The sequence below is a fragment of the Athene cunicularia genome, assembly GCF_003259725.1.
Source record: "Athene cunicularia isolate RWA chromosome 10 unlocalized genomic scaffold, athCun1 chr10_part1, whole genome shotgun sequence".
Taxonomy (NCBI): domain Eukaryota; kingdom Metazoa; phylum Chordata; class Aves; order Strigiformes; family Strigidae; genus Athene; species Athene cunicularia.
Genome location: NW_020799112.1, coordinates 23,033,827 through 23,051,341, shown reverse-complemented (window position 1 = coordinate 23,051,341; position 17,515 = coordinate 23,033,827). Strand labels below are relative to the sequence as shown.

Genomic DNA, 17,515 nt, shown 5'->3' with positions numbered 1-17,515 from the left:
CATCTGTCTGGAATGAACTTCTAGTAAATTTGATCTTACTTAAAGTATAAATACGAATACCTTACTCATCAATGTATCATCTAAATGACTGACCCTGTAAAGGAGCAGCTAAATCTGTATAATGAGCCTGTAATTATACTAATCCTATACTCCTTGAAGGTAATCTCCCTTCAAGGAGAAGAGTCACTGGACTGTTGGCAGCAAAATAGTTGTGCAGATCTGAGAGGTATTTTGTACTTCTTTCAGGATAATACCTACGGCTACAAAAACAAACAGAAAATAGTTCTCCTGCAGGTATACACTACTTCTCTGTCATCTCCTGAATAACAAAACACAGCAAATTATACTGTAGTTGTTTGTGACTAAATTAGCCTTTGGGCTACCACTGAAAGACTCATTCTACATTTTAAATGAGCTGGTTAAAACCAAAACTTTTCTGAAAATTACAGCAAGAATTTTATTAGTTTCCACCGAATTTTGTTTGTTTTGTCCCCCCCATCCATTAATAGTATTTTATAGTGCATACAAACCACCAAATTTTTGTATGCAAGTTTTGCATATCCCAACAATTCAGACCCATCAACAGCAGTTAGTAATTAGGCTTTGTACGTGACTAATAACCAGTAATAATCAGTAACTTCTGTACAGCTTTTCCCCTCTCTTTTAAAAGCCTGTTTTATGATAGAAACCTAGTGCTCAGCCAACCTAGAGGAAGGGATGAACTACACTGCCTTGAATTCAAATTTGAACATGCTCAAAATTATAACCATCCCTCAAAACCCAAAACTCTTCCTCCTCTAGGCCCTATATATACAAGGACAGTAAATCTGTCACATTAAAGGACTTTATTAAGTAGAATATAACTTTAAAAATAATGTAATACTGCATAGTCCAATATTTAAATCAGTAAAGGAGGATATCTTCCCCCAGAAAGTTGTAAGATTTTTTCAGAACTGTAACTGCTAGGTGCCATTGATAGACCAGATGCTGTTCTGGGAAGCAAGTTTTGCAATCAAATACTTTAATAATACAGAAGTTATAAGCAAGAAACTAAGCTTTGCTCAGTATAATGTGTATAATACATACAACTATACTTTGTTTATAACATACATAATTATACTAAACTCTAAAAGATCACAGTATAACTCAGAGATTAATCAATCCTCATCAACACAAATACCCCGCCAAGTATACAAATAACACTGGTATAACTTCCAAATGCATGTCTGGCTGCTTGCTGTCCTTCCTGAAGGGTATTTGACATCTCTTTTGAAATTAACATGGGGTTTAACTAGTTTAAACATGTAATAATAGTGAAGGAGTTTTACAATACAGTTTCAAATGAGACAGTCTGACTAAGCCCTAAGAAAAAGCAGATGAGATTTACAATAAGCAGTCCAGTTCCAGTGACAGAGGTGACTTATTCTGAGTTCCAAGCTTTCACTGGGTAAGACCAAGGGCCCACTGAGGCTCACATTTTCTCTGCCAGCTGCAGCAGGCAAAACTATGCAGTCAGAGCAGAAAATCCAGGCTCCAATCTTTAACTGAAACCTCTCACACCACCCAGAATCCACAAGAATGTTACAGATGTCAGAGCGCACTTTCTTGTCTATTCACTGCTCAGGGACAGCTGCCAGTTATGTGTCTAATCCCTTTTTGAACTTGCTGGTACTATGTGCCTCTACAGCACCCTTGTGCTGTTGAGTTCAAGACAATTACCTGGATAATAATTCAGCTTGAAATGAATAATAATATCCTCCTAGTAGTTAATGACTACTCCTTTCTTCAACTTCCACACTTCCCAAGACAGGTGTGACCAGTACCCCCTGCTTCCCACACCTGGCCACGCAGCTAGCATAACTAACGCCATCTTCTGAGGCAAGCAGCCATTCTCTGTGACTGAGTGGGTCACGTATCCATTCCCTTTCCCCTCCCAGGCTCTGAAGGTCCTGTGAACCAAGAAGACAAACAAAACAGATTTCTCCTCCTCCTCCCTATCAGCCTCAAGGTTGCTGGGCGCCAGGACAGTTACTCCCTTCCTTGCCAGCCTTGAATGTCCCAGGCACCCGGCCAACCAGGTGTTGTTGATGACACCAGAACAGAACAGGGAAACACAACAGCGCACAAAGCACTGTCTATAAAATCAAGCAGGTGCAAGTCCTAAGTGGGAACCTGAACCAGAACTGCTACTGGACAGTGAGAACTGCGACCCTCCAGTGGGCAGGGACACCCCCACCATCATCAGATGCCTCCAAGAACTCATTCTTCTATATGATGTTCCAGTCTAGCTTATGATTGTTATACTGACATTGCAAACCACATATTCAGATTTGACCTGATCCACAGAGGGTCCAGGTGATTAGAAATTGTAAGCAAAGTTGTATGATAAATTCAGTATTATGCTACTTATACATTGTACTATATTGATTCTGCTGTAGAAATCCTGTGCCATTCTAGCCATAAATTCTTTGCTATGCTAATCATAATAACCTGCTAAGAAAATAAAGCTTTAATTGTAACTATGATTTTCTGCCACAGATTCATAAAAGGACATGCCTGTCTCCTCAGTGTTGGGTAACACTAGGTTAGAAGACAGTTTTTCTGTATCCAAAACTTACTTGGAATGTACTTTCCAACAGCTGTGTATGATGGGTGACATTTTCAAAACCAAATTGCTTAAGAGTCTGCATGCACCCTGATGAAAAAGATTGTCTACTACCAGAATTTAGGTGATCTTGTCCAACTGTGAGTCATGCTAATACAGGCTAATCCAAAACTCTAATGACTGTTCTCAACCAGGCACATAAATCTTGCTCTTATCAGCAGCGCTACAGCAAGTCAATTCTAGAAGTAGCATCTTTTCAGCACAAAGCCACAGCAGCTACAGGGAAGTGCTGAAGTGCATTCCATGCTAACTCTTATTACTGTAGCTATTTAAAGCTCCAATTCACAGCAGATAGATACGGCAACAATGGTTAATGCTGACTGCTCACAAAGCCAGGTGCTTTTTCCTCACCACTTCAGAGTTCTTCCCCTAACCCCTCTCCAGTAACAGGTACAGTAGAAAGGATATGTATTCACTTCCCTGTCCAGTAATGCTATCAAGAGAAAAGCTCTGAATGAGCTGCACAGTTAGGGTGAGAAAAGAAGCACATGCTGTAGTTTCAGGAGGGATTAAGTAACTGAAAAATAATCAACTCTAACAACAGGGAGCTCATCTCCACTTAATATATGTTTACCTTGAAAGTGTTAAAATAATCTGAATATGAAGGGGTGTATGTTTAACATTTTCACCAGTCTCTGGCTTTTAAAATATCGGATGTCTACAGTCAACATTTTTGGGAGACAGATAACAAATATGTTTGAGGAATCAAGAGGACACTGGTGAATAAACTAATTCATATCATTCTAAGAAGCTCTGAACAAAAACTGGAGCAGCCTCTCATCAACATTAGATTCTAAGGAAAGAGCCAAGGCCTGCCTAGCACTAGCTGCTCAAAAATGCAAAGTAACATGTCAGATGCTAAAGGAATTTTAGTGCTATTAGGTGAAGAGTTTATGACAATGCAAAATTCTACCCAGCTTTTTTTTATAACTACACTTTATCATTTCCTGGAGTTTGGCTTCACTGCCAAATCGGAGTACATGAGGCTAAAAAATTGTTCCAATTTTAGCTTTTTCTAGATTTCCCTCCACAGATGGGCTGTCTCCCAAATGGCTCACCCAGCCCTTTAAATCCAAGCTGAAAATCAAATACCTGTACAAGCATATCAGAAAATCTGTATTACAACATTAGAGATTCAGTTACAGTAAAAGTTGAAATTCTGCCACCTTTGACAAGTCAAAAGAGGATGATCTCTACAGGTGTGTATAGAGGTCCTCCAAAGGTTAGAGAAAAGTTTCTGAGCTACTGAAACAAAACACTGCATACTTGCACCTTCAACTGTAACTGGCATTAAACTATACACATAGTTATTTTTACATTGTCCTTATGCTCCTTCTCCTGAATGAGCTTCATCTAGACATCCCAGATTTATTGAGGACAACTGCCTTTCATGGCAAACAGTCGGTAGAACAATATAATCTATTCCCAGGTGTCAGGATTCTGTACTTGTTCAATATTCTCCCATTCCCAAAGAATGAAATTCTACCAGAACAGCCGAAGCCCTGATAGAAAAGGAGAAAAAAAACTATATAGTGGTGTTTGGGTTTTTTTTGGTGAAGGTTCTGTTAAAAAAAACAAACAAATCCCCGCCCCCCCATCACCATTCATATGATTTTCAAAAAAATAGCCAAGTTAGTTTTATTAATTCAAGAACTAACATACTAAACATTTATCTGGTTAAAAAGATCTATTACTTTAATTTCTTGCAATAAGAAACATTTTCCAGAACAGTATACACTAATTAAGTTTACTGGTTCTTTAAAAGCACTGTATCTTTAGATGAACATCTGTGCTGGTTTTGGCTGGGGTAGAGTTACAGGGTAGGTAGCATGGGGCTGTGATTTGTGCTGGAAACGGTGTTATAACCCAGGGAGGGGCGAGTTCCTGCTGAGCAGGGCTCACACAGCTCAGGGCCTTGGCTGCTGCTCCCCCTCCCCACCAGCGAGGAGCTGGGGGGGGGACAGCCGGGACAGCTGCCCCCAGGGATGTTCCAGACCCTGTGGCCTCATGCTCAGCACACGGAGCTGGGGAAGCAGGAGGAAGGGGGGTCTTGGCAGTGACGGCGTTTGTCTGCCCCAGTCACCGCTCCGTGGGATGGAGCCCGGCTGTCCTGGGGTGCCTGCACACTGCCTGCCATGGGAAGGGCTCGGGGAATTCTGGGTTTGCTCTGCTTGTGTGCGTGGATTTTGTTTCACCTGTGAAACTGTCTTTATCTCAGCCCAGGAGTTTTTTCACTTCAACTCTTCCGATTCTCTCCTCCCACCAGGGCTGGGGGGTGCTTAGTTGCCAGTTGGGGTTAAACCACATCAGCATCAACATTCAAAACAAAGAAATAGTTTGTGACATATCCTTAATACAAATTGCTATTAAGTAGGCTGTAAGACTAATCACATCACACTGATGCCTGGTTATCAAAAATACAGTTATTACTGTATGTTTTTAAATTGTATTTTCTGATGATTATTATTCTCTTTTCTCAGGTCTGTCCTCTAGTCTTTCACGTATTTGCTACAGGCCTCATTCTTAGCAGAAGTTCTTTGTCCTTCAGTATATTCTGTAATTTCAGCAGATGCATACGTAACCTTCATGTGCCAATCTAGAGAAAAAAAATTCTTCACTAACATTAACAGGGTAGAGTAGCATTACTAGCAATACAACCCTTTCCTCATATAGAAACACCATCATGCTTGCTCATTATACAGAGAGGTTGCATAGCTATTTTTCCAGCTGGCCCCGTTTCTGTCCCAATTAACTCAGTAACTAGAAATGCCTTATATAACAGCAGAAAGCTACAGAAAGTGTTAATCACACTTTTATCTTTCTAAAAATAGGGCACACTTATACAGGAAGTCTGCTCAACTTTCCATTTTATCTGCAATGTAAATAAAATGCTCAAAACCTTCCCATCAATACATATTTTCACTGGAAAAAAACCCACAGTATTCACATTGCCAGAATTACTTCTCAGCTCACTGGAAGTGTTAGTCCTGAAGTATAGCCACCATGATATACATTCTTTAAAGCATACCTTATTTCAGTTACAACTGATGTCAGTATTTTAATCTAAAATTAACTGGTGCAGAGCTAATCAATTTTTCATTCACAACATGAGAAGAAACGTAATTTCATAAATTAATTGAGTGTGCTATTCAATAAGTATAAAAATAAAGCCACTGAACAACGCATTTTGGCACATAACTAGATGAAACTAACTGCAAGTTTCAGTCTTCCTACCATCAAAATAACATCACACTGAATCACTGAATTATCAGAAGTTACCTGAACAGCTTGAATATTCACTGATCATTACAACAATTTTTAAGGAGATGTCTCAGCAAAAAGATTCTTTTGAAATGCCCATGGAAAGCCTCACTATAGAAATACTTGTTCTACACTTCAATGGAAATAAAAGAACAAAAGCGGTCTTAATCGAATTTGTGAAAAAAGGCAGTAGCTTTTAACAGTTCAAGTAGACTAAAAAAAAATTGAAAATTCTATCTTTAAATACATTTATCATGGTTAGAAATAGATGGTCGCCTAAGAAGCCATAACCTACATTTTCTCATCAATGTACCCTTTTCACCATTGCAGGGTGCTCTGTGTGGAGAGAGAGTTGTTAATGGTCCTACATCATTTTATGGTTACATGAAACTCCCTCCTCTCTGAAAATGAGAAGAAGCTATTAACTTGGAAAGAGAATTGTTAACACAATAGTTTCCCAAATTGGTTTTTAATATGAATGTATGCATATCCCCGTACATAAATTATTTACAAATCATACCCTTGAATATACTTGAACATGCATGTCAAATGTAACTTTTTTAGACTTAAAAACATTACCTTTCTGTCCCCACAAATATGCATGAAGATAATTAAGGCTCTGCAGTAATTCTTCTGTTTCAGAGTTATTTATGCAGCTCTGGCACTGCACAAGTAAGATTTCTGCATTACAAATTCTAAATGTACTGTATTTAAACAGTACATTAAAGACCAACACACACATTATTTCCTGCTACAGTGGGTAACAAGCAATAATCTAGTCTTTAGTATTCAGGTTCTGTTCAAGCATAAATTCTGCCCTAACACAAACATTTTTTTTTTTTTAATTTTTTTATTTTAAAAAACCAAAACCTTGTGCTTGTATTTTCAGTCATTTTTTTCCTGGAGGAATGATCAGCAAAGTCTGAGACAGGTTTCACTTTCTAAAACACATTTGTCACTAGGCAAAAAACCTGGTTGCACAGATTAACACTATGCTGTTTTCCATGTATCTACTTCCCCATGCTCCCTAAAAAAGCTTAAGTAAGCAGAAGGCACAACCACAACATTATGAATATTACTGGTCCCAGTCTTGGGACTGCCTTTCACTTGGCAAATTTAAGATGAAAGGAAGTCCAAGAAAATTGGTAGTTGGCAAACAAAAGAAAAAAACCAAACCCAACTCCCCAACCCAACACCCCAAAAAACCCCACTCCAAACATTCAAGCATGCCCTCAAATACTGTGTCAATACTAGAGAAATATCTGTGTAAACCAACTGCACTGAGTTTATCTGGATAAAACATTTGGTATATATGCAATACTTTGCTTTCTACAATTTCAGGCCTTACAATTTTCTCTTACTATTGCAACACTAAAGCTACCTTTCAACTGAATGCTACTTCAGGCTCTTATCACAATGACCAATTTTTAAGTTGTCAAGCGCAGTTAATTAGGTATTAGCCGATATTTCTACATTCTGAAACCAGAAAGAATTGTTATTCCCACAATCAGTTAACAAAGCTATAATAGCTAAAATGTTAATACAACAGCAAAAAAAAAAATAGGGAGGAACTCCACAGCATGTGACTAATCACATTCAGCAATCTTCTAGTACACCGTTTAGAAACCATTAACTTTACCTTTTAAAGATTCAAGATTTGTTGTAATTTTACCTGAAGCTCTGAATGTACTCTTCCCATCAAGAATTTAAGGTGCAATGTTCATACTACCTGCAGTAAGTCTATTTGCAATATAGCTTCTATAAAAACACAAAAACAGCTGCTCGAAAGCACGTACAGAAAATAAGCGTATCATATATGATGAAAGCTCATTAATAAAAAGTACCTCAGGAATTTAGTTTTACCTGAAGGAACCGCTGTACTGTTCTGGTGGTTTTCACCAGGCGACACGAATAAGTCTTCCTCCCCTTCAGTGGATGAACTGGAAGAAGATTCACTACTGAGATCATTCTCACTGGAACTGCTAGAGCTGGGCAGTAAAGCGTACTTTCTCCGAGCTAACACTTCCCGCTTTTTCCTCTGCATTAAAATTCGTTCTTTTTGGTTCTGTGTTCGCTGTGACGAACTTGTTTTCACAAATCTCTTCCTATATGGAAGTCTTCTTAAAGAACTGCTGTGAAAACAGGGCCTTTTCATTAATAATCCAGGTACAGAGTCTGCCTCAGTCCGTGGCCATTTTTGTGACCTTGCGCTGTGAGTTCTACTTGTAGTATTCAACACTGCTGGAGAGTGTCTTACGGGAGCATCTTTTTCTTCATCGGATGTTACGGTGTCAGAGTCTCCAAAATGTAGGCTAGATGAAGGCGAAGAGATACAGTCACTAAAAGAAGAATCATTGTCTTCACTCTGTGTTTCTAGATGCTGTCTTAATCCTAGGATTCCTTGGTTTTCTTTATCAGGACAATTTTGAGTATATGAAGGACCAGCCTGCTGGCTCTTGCGTTTTTTTCGCACCACGATACTTTTGTCTTGGTCTGTACGGTTGCCACTCATGTCCTTTTGCTTTTGAGAATCACCACATAAGTGAGAGAACTCATTCCCTACTTTACTGGCAATCATCTCAACTTCTGCAGTGAAGCTTTTGGCTGCCCCAATAGGCTCAGGGTTCAAGAGGATCCCCTTCAGACTCTCCTGTCTCTTTGGTGCATCAGAAGGAACTTCACTCTTCATATCCGCTTTTAGAGTATAAACTATATTACATTCAGGAGTCCATTTAGACATGGAAAGTTTTAAGAATGGCCTAGAAATAAAAACAGATGCACATCAAGAAAAAGAAGCATCAGATTTTTCAAGAGTAAAAGTGAAATAAGAGAAAGCCATTTACTGCTAAGACTAAACCCCCAGTGGAAAAAGCAAGACAGCAGTAACTGAAATACAAGTGTTTCATAGTATTAAAAATACTGCTTGACAATGTGATTTTGAATTAAGACAGCACTCTTATAACTTGCATTTAAGGGAAGTTCACATAATCAGTGAAAATATCAGTTTCACAGAGCAAATACCAATGTATGTTGCTAGCAAAATGTACAGACTATGTCTGTGTTACTGATGCTGAAGCACGGGAGTTTTACAGGCTACTGCTTGCAGAAGTCACATAAATTTCAGTTAAATAGATCCAACAGCCATCAACTACACTGCATGCTTCCATAAGGCCTACATCTTCCCCTATAGCTCTATATATGGATAGTAAATACCTCGACCACAACACATGTTGCAGCATGGTTACAACTGAGCTGTAAGAATCAGTTACTTTGAATTCACAGTTCTTTTCTGATATGAAAAGGAATAAAACAGGAGAGATTTTGAAACTTACTATTTTGGGGTGAAGTAATAGAAATACATTTATGACCTAGAGTTTCTTTAAAAAAACCACCACATATTAATGGCAAAGAGTAGTGCACAAAGCTATTTTCAGTCCACGTACTGACTCTACCCTGCGCAGAAACTGTGCGTATCTTATGTTCCCTTAACAGTTGGTACCAGGCAGGTTCCCCTCCCTGTCAAACTACTGGGCTGTCAACATGCAACACACAACATTAGCTTCAAAGACGATTTGGAAGAAACACTTTTGTGGAGGAAGACTAGCGAGACACACAGGCAACAGTAACCTCAGTAATACAGTCACCTTCAACCTGCTTCATCCAGCATCTCTGCCTTCTGTTTAAATTCCCAAAAGGAAGTGACAAAAGAATTTGGTTCCCACTGTGACAGCCACTGAAGCACTCGGTACTGTAACTAATGTCACTTTTTTGTGCCTCAGATTAATAAGGCTATAGCAGACATTTGACACTTGTACTACTCAAGGTCCCTCTTTTCTCCCTCCCTCCCCACTTGTTTGAAGGAACATCTCCTATGCTCTTCCAGAAGAAATGTTTGTGCTGAACCAGCATGTAGAGCTCCCCAATCTGAAAAATAAAATTTCCCAACCAGATCAGACACCAACCCCAATTCATCATGTAAGCACACAGAAGCTATAGCCGGCTTCTGAAGGATGATTCAGAAAAATACGTGCAACTATACCTAACCTGCAACTGAGGCTCCCTAAGCAGCCCAGCTGGAATATGCATGAAGCCACAAAAAAAGTCCTAAGGTAGCAACATCTATGGCAGGTTAAGCAGCATTGCCTACTCAGGTCTGTAATCCTGCCTGAACCACTAAATTCTTCAAAATGCCAACACATTCTTACAGCTGGTGCTAATATTTAAAGCTCTTATTTTGTCATAGAAGGAATCAATGCAAGACTGAGACTACAGAACAGTCAAATCAACACTCCTTAGATCATTTCACAAAGTGATGTTTTCAAGACCAGCTGTGAGCTAGCTGTTCCTAACAGACCCTGAGGAATGACTTTATGGCAGTTTGCAATGGGTATAAACTGACGCATTATCCCAGGCATCCTGCGCTCTCTTCAGAGCCACAAGCAACTAATCTAATTCTTTAAGTGATGGAATCTGGAATAACAATTTTGCACAAGGCATACATGCTGCAGTACAACTATCTAAAGTTCACCGGATCTTTCTGGAGATCAAGAATCTCGTGGATCCTAAAACCCCAGCTGGAAAATTCCATTTGAATGTTCCGAAATCTACAGACATTTATAAGAGTTACTGTTAAATGTGAATCCTATACTCTCTGGTAACTAAGAAAGTATTTCTGTTTTCTACTGAAATCACAGTAGATGGGTATGTTTTACATCAGTGAGTCAACAGCTAACTGCATGCAAGTTGGACTAAATCTCCTCTTGCCAATATATACAACAGGACAGGTTCTTACTTTCACTTCAAAGCACAGTTCACAGTAGGAGATATTTCTTATTTTCAAGTGTTAAATGGAAGACTGTTGCATCCTGGACAATATATATATACTTTTTAAATTGAAATGTTTTAGTGGAATGCACTATATAAGGCTACTCTCTTCTCTAGAGCTGAAAAAAAGAAGTTGCAAAATTGGAAAAAAACTTGGAATAGACATTAAGAGTGTAAGAAGTCTACATAGTAAACAAAGAAGCCACTATTAAAAGCTGTGGAAATCTGAGATCTACTCTTCTCTGCTTCTGGGGAAAACACCAGCTCTCACATGCTCCTCCCTATGCAGGTACTTACTCTCATGTACATGCACCATCTTTCTTTGGAAAAATTAAGACTGAGACTTCCATTTTATAGAACTGCTAACAAGGAGAGGAAATCAGAAATCAAACCTGTTATAACCACACAGAGAACAAGCAGTACACAGTCTGTTTCTCATCCTCACAAGGTCACCTTTAAGGCAGTATTTTTGGTCTGTTATTTATGTACCACTGTTTTACAGAAATGCAATGCTCAGTCTAGTCAATCTTTTCCACAGTCCAAAGCAAGCCTGTCCCTCACACAACAGCCCCGTACTTCATCACAAGTTTTTTTTAGAAAATCCAGAAAATATTTTAATTTGGAAAAAAAAAAAAGTGAATTTGCTCAGAGCTTGTTGTGTTCAGTCATAACTTACCATCCTATACTATGTGTCCAGACTATACACAGCAGTTTCCTGTCATTTTAGATGATAAATTAAGGAGGCAATTTAATTCTGAAGTTTTCTTAAGAAACAAAAATCTGAACATTTTCTCATTACATGAGCACAATCAGGGGCTGGTTTACAAAGGACTCTGTTCTACTCATTGGAGTCTTCCCTCCCATTTTATTGTTAAATTCTAGTATGGAAATCTCCATCAGTATGGAAGTTCTACATTCTGAATGTGACTGTCTTTGTATAAGCTCTGTTTACTTTAGCAGACAGGCCACTGTGCTGAAGTACAGATAGAGCTATTTGTTACAGCAAAAAAAAAAGTACAGCAAGAAAGTTTACACTATGAGAAACCTCAAACTACCATAAGATTAAAAAAACCTAACCCAGCACGCAGTGAAAACTAGCACACTTCAAACACTATTTACTATCTTAGTTTTATTCCAACAAGCAATTTAGATATAATAGCCAGATTCAAGTGTTTTGTATACTTGCACTCTTACAATCATGGCAAAGTCTGCAGTAACTCAACTAAGGAATCCCAAACTCTTCATTGTTGCTAACCAGTACAGAGCCAGGAGGACTGCTTACCCATGAGAGTGCTGCTGGTTTTCAATTAAAAATTACAGAACAGCTGAAACTAAGTGAATGGCAGCAATCAATGACAAGTAATCCATTCTTTCACTATTTAGAAATGCTATTAAAAAGCTTTGAACAAAGTATTTGACCAAAAAGAAGCTGGAAGAAGATCTTACCATTTAACTAGATTCCAATCCATTTTAAGTATTTTCAGTGGTTAGGCATAGGAAATATCCATATTACATAGAAGTCGAATGCTTTTACACAGAAGACTAAGTTTAACAGGGACCACCGCAATATTATGCACATAATTAAGACTCATTAGAATGAGATCATCTGCTGGTAAACATTTAGAAGATCCTACAAAATTTCCCTCTAATTAAAAGTAGTCCTCAGAAACTTTTTCAGAAGGCAGCAAGATGCACGTAAGCTCAGTCAGCATTAGTGTTCCTCCTTCCTAATCAAAGTATTTGCCTATTAATTTATAGAATCAAGGCTTCAAGAGGAAAAATGGGGTAGCATCTTCTGTTAAGCCATTTTAAGTAAAGACTGAATGAAGAACTGTTAAGACAGCTACCTGAAAACTAGTTGTTCTACATTTCCCTCAAGTGTATGGACTCTATTCAGAATCATGAAGCATACACATCTTTTATCCATACATGTCACAAATCGAAGACCTTTGATATTAATTACACCAAGACATACATTACTGCAAGAAAATTCATGTAAACTGGGGAAATCTCTTGAAAATCCCAACTCCAAAACCAAGATCAAAGTTTGAGATCTTTACAGCAGAGAAGTTTACGATCTCATATATATAAGCAGAACACATTTGAGTTGAGTTATAAGGTGGAGCAAAGTATTTTGTCATTAAGAATTAATTTCATTACTAGCAATCAAAAAGTATGATAGCATTAAAGCACTATAGAACAGTGAAATGGTTCATTACACAACATTAACTCTCTTTTTGTGTAAAATTGGTTGATGAATACATGTAATATATCCTTGCTCTAAAAATGTATTTTCAGTTACATTTTAAAATACAGTCCATTCCCTTCACCACCAAGAAACAATCTTTTTAGGTGTTCAAAGCACCTTGCCCGATTCTCTTAGGTTTGGCTACAGTAAGCACACGTTGCTTTGACACACGAGCAGCCAACCACTTTGCAGAAAACACCTATCTTAAGCACATACTTCTTACATAACACCAAATTACTGGCCTCTGTCCTGTTAGTATGATAAACACACCTAAACCCAGCTAGCCAAATAGTTTATTCACCAAATAGCTAGACTTCTAGTCCACTTGATGAAAAACAGTGAAAAAAGCGCGCTTCATTTACAAAGCAGTTAGTACTCTATTTCCTCCTTTTCCCCATCTTCAATTTCCTGCCCCTCTCTCATTACACAGTAACTTCCCCTTGTCTGAGGCACTCTCCACCACTCAGACCCTAAACACACTTACAAGCAACTCAGGCATCCAGCAGGGTTGAGCCTAGAGGCCAGTGTGGACAAAAATTCTTCCTAATCCAACAGCTCTCACAACCACTAAGAGCTTGCGGAATATACTGTCACCGTAATCTCAGAAAGACCACTTCCATAAAAATTCTGTGCTAGGTCAGACCACTTAAGTACCCAGCCCAAGTGCCCATATATATAGAATGGTATCAGGCAAGAGAATATTTAAGATTGTCTCAAAGTTTCTATCAGTTGCATTTTCAGTTCCTTTATTCAGTCCTAACTCTTTCTTTGCATATATACACTAAATTGTTTACTTTAAAAATTAATTCCCTTCCCTAATATGTGGCTTTTATCAGATCTTACTTTTAACATTTTTACTCTGACAAGCTAATAGTGGTAGTATTATCTTCCTGAGAAAACCTCACTGTTGAAGTCTGATATGCACAAAGAAATCTGATGTTGTGTGTACTGGTCAGTAAATCTTCCAACAAAAATGTCAGGGCACCTACAGAGTAGCTACTGAACGCCTCTGTTATGCCATGTTATCATTCACCTCAGACTCATCACCACTGTGTTCTTATGGAGAGACTATTGAAAGTGTCTGTCTCTCACATCTGATAGAACCCAGCACAGGACAGCTACCAAGAGAAGAGCTCTTCCCTCGGACTGGCTCTGTGGCCTGGCTCCAGCTGGAGCAGAGAGAACGCACGGAGCATGTGCCACTGGAACCGCCTCGGCTACATGAGCTAGCAAGCTAAGAGCAATTCCGCATAGAATCCCACCAACAAGTGCTCCTGCAATACTCTACAAATCAGTCCAAGACCATAAGGCACCTACAGAAATCCCAGCATCAGAGAAGCATTAGCATGCACATACCCTAGGCAAGGAATCTGTTTGGCTATGCACAATGGATGCAAGCAGGTGGATTTGACAAACACAGTGTTCACAAGCACATTCTTCAGTCTAGACACTTCTTTGCTCTGTCCTAGGCTTAGCTACATCAACACTATGTAAATCATGGTTTTAAGACATAAGCATTATGATTTGGCAATCAGGAATGTTTTGGCTTCAGTGGACTCCAAGACAAACGCAGCAGCAATGAACTCGGGCATAAGGGGTTGTAGCTTTATAAAAATAATGACAAAATACACTTTTTTATGGGAGCTTAAGATCCTAACTAGGAGTTCTGCTTCCAGACAGATAGGGAAGCTCCGAGTTACACTGCCATCAAAATTAATTAAAAAAATTATTTCTCAGTCCTCCTGGTAGTTTCGGCCTTTGAGGTATGCGTAACTGTTCTTAAAGCAGTGTCATGTTGCAAACGCGTCTAGATAAAGCTTTGAGAAACAAAGTAAGGCACGATCTTTGACACAGCTGCTAACAAGAACCTTGCAAGTGAGAAATATGAAATGAACCATTAGGACAGTTTTATGCTGTTCTTTGGGAAACCTGTGATAAGTAGGGGATTTTTCAGAGACTAAATCAAGTAGATTTACCCATTTAAAAGAGAAGGACAGTGCAGCAGACTGCTCCACTCTTCACCCAGTAGAGCCAAGTGGCAGTGGGTAAAAGCAAACATTTTACTTGGCAGTAGCCAAGCATTAGGACTGCATTTTACTGGGGGAAAAAAAAAAAAAAAACAGGAGGAAGTCTCTTGCTAGTAAAGTCGTGAACCAGGATTCTCAGATTTTACTTGGTAAACAATAAGGAAGACATCACTTTAAATCACATTAGTTGCTTTTCCAAATAGCAAAAACTATATAAAACAGAAAAATCATCTTGTTAGGAAGATTTTGGGTTAGCAAAAGAAAAAACCTGTTTTCCTTTCTTCCTTTCCCTCTGCTCCATTAGGGGTCTCTGTTAGTCCTGCCATCAGCCCACCAAGAAAAACACTAATCTAAACTTAAACCTGAAGGAAGTTCACTAGTGTTAACACTTTGCCTGCGGATACATTTTGGGCTTCTTTTAAGAGTACTGTAGACTTTGGAAGCAGCTGATCACTGTCACACTGACAAAACTTAAGAGCCCATGACTGGGAGCAATTATCCTATCCCTGTGCTGCACATGTATCCCATACACATCACTCAAGATACACGTTTCTAAATCTCAGCCTCGCTGACATGGAAACAGCTAAAGCACTACGGATCTGGGGATAAAACTGACCTAAAGGAGGGTGCACATCAGTGAAGCTGTGGGGAAACCTCTATACAACATCTGCCTGTGGCAAATCCATCTCTCTGTACTATCCCCATCGTTTACATGTGAATTAAATCATCCCATTCCCCTTCCCATCCCCCCCCCGCAATTTTTTCCCCATTTATTCAACCGCCTGACACCTAAGCCTCCACAGTTCATCAGCTAGGGAGAAGGGCACTACTACCTATATCTTCTCAAAAGAATGTCCTCACCATTAGAGGACATATAAACAACTGAAATGACAGATTCTTCATCTTTGAAAAAAAAAGAGCAGTAACTGCTGTCAGCTAAATGTTACTGCAACATGGCCACTTCCACTGAAAGACAAGACTGCCATAACTGATCTGGTTACACAGGTCCACAAAGTTATTCATTTAAAGATAAGTGCAAGTTACAGATACATTAAGATACACTCTTAATATGCTTTTACAAAATCCATTGCTTTATAAAAGATATTTCTGAAAGGTCAAAATGTTCTCATCCAGATTTTGGAAGGACACATGAAATATGGATGAACACTAAGAGCTGTTGTTCACCCCTAGGCTCCCAACACTACACATAACCACAGCTATAACTGCCAGGGCTTCAACCATCAATGAAAATAAACAGATTTTTAAATATGCAAGATTTCAAGAGTTTTAAAACAGGAAGCTTGGTGTCTTATACACTTTTATTTAACTAAAGTGAAATGCAAAATATGCACACAGCTTTCCTGTCTTATGAATTCAATAGGTCATTTTATACTGCAGATAACAGCGTAAGACATGTGACCAGATATTCACTTTATCAAACAAACCAAGATTACATCTTTCCCTATCAACCTTCGCACATCAGTGAGAATACAAATCTGAATTGCTGATAACCTTGGCTAACAGCTTCTTTGTTGTTTCTTGGGTTTTGGGTTTTTTGCCTCAGGTATTCCCTCTACCCAACAGTAAGATGAGTAAAAACATTTAAATTTGTGGAGAACTACTTCAACAGCAAGAACGACGGGTATGTGAACTATAAGGTTTACTTTTAAGAGGGACAAAATATTCCAATTCTTTAAATATTAATTTTCCTCAAAACGTTTCTACTAAGTATCAGTAATTAATCTATCTTTGGTATTTGCTACTGTATACAACAAAGACAATGAAAGGCCTTATTCCACCACGTGAAAACCTAGTTTTTCTTTATTAGTTTATATTAAAGATACTCCTCCATGATAAATACTACCTAAATCTCCATGCTGAGCACCCAATCCTTATCTTTTTTGTCAAATATTTGTTTCGGAAGTAATTGCATTAGAATCAAATACAGTTGGGCTATTACAGCAAGGTCTTAACTCCTGCATTACATCTTCTTTTGTAGGAATACCTAAGCATCAGGAATTAAGGTTATCATTTAGTCAGCTAAAGCAAGCGGGCCTTACTTACGGTTTCCCCAAACGATTTGAGCCACAAAATAGCTTACTCAAACACAAAAATTCCATAAATGGACGCTCAGCCCTAATCACTGAAACACAGACACTTACAAAAGTACACAGATCCTTAACACCTGCCCATTCCAGTAAGAGTTACAAACCTGCGTACTACTGAAGGTCCTGGCCTACATTTCTGAATGAACATTGCTTCCTTGTTCACCGGGCAAAAACCGCCTGACAGTGATTTTTTTTTTTTTTTTAATATGGGTTAAGAAACAAAATACTAACTTCGCAAACAAAACAAATGACGTTATAACAAACTCTACTACGCACACGAATAAAACTCATTTCCGTAAGGGAAAACGTGTGACAAATTTTCAGGAGACAAAACCCAAAAGAGTGCTGCGGCTTCCCGCAATGAAGATACTGCTTTGTGCGT

The 17,515-nt window shown here is 38.6% G+C and overlaps 1 protein-coding gene across 8 annotated transcripts in view; it reads right to left on the bottom strand.

The window, feature by feature from the left end:
• Positions 1–17,515, bottom strand: part of RNF111 (ring finger protein 111) — a 46,323-nt gene extending 28,808 nt beyond the window's left edge. For all 8 annotated transcript variants that reach the window (XR_003399138.1, XR_003399139.1, XM_026855959.1 and 5 more), the window contains exons 1-2: positions 17,410–17,515; positions 7,790–8,685 (exon numbers count right to left, since the gene is read on the bottom strand). Coding sequence is in view for 6 of the 8 variants with exons in the window: in XM_026855959.1 (XP_026711760.1) it covers positions 7,790–8,666 (877 nt within the window). In the remaining 2 variants the exon portion in view is untranslated. The remainder of the gene's footprint in view (positions 1–7,789; positions 8,686–17,409) is intronic.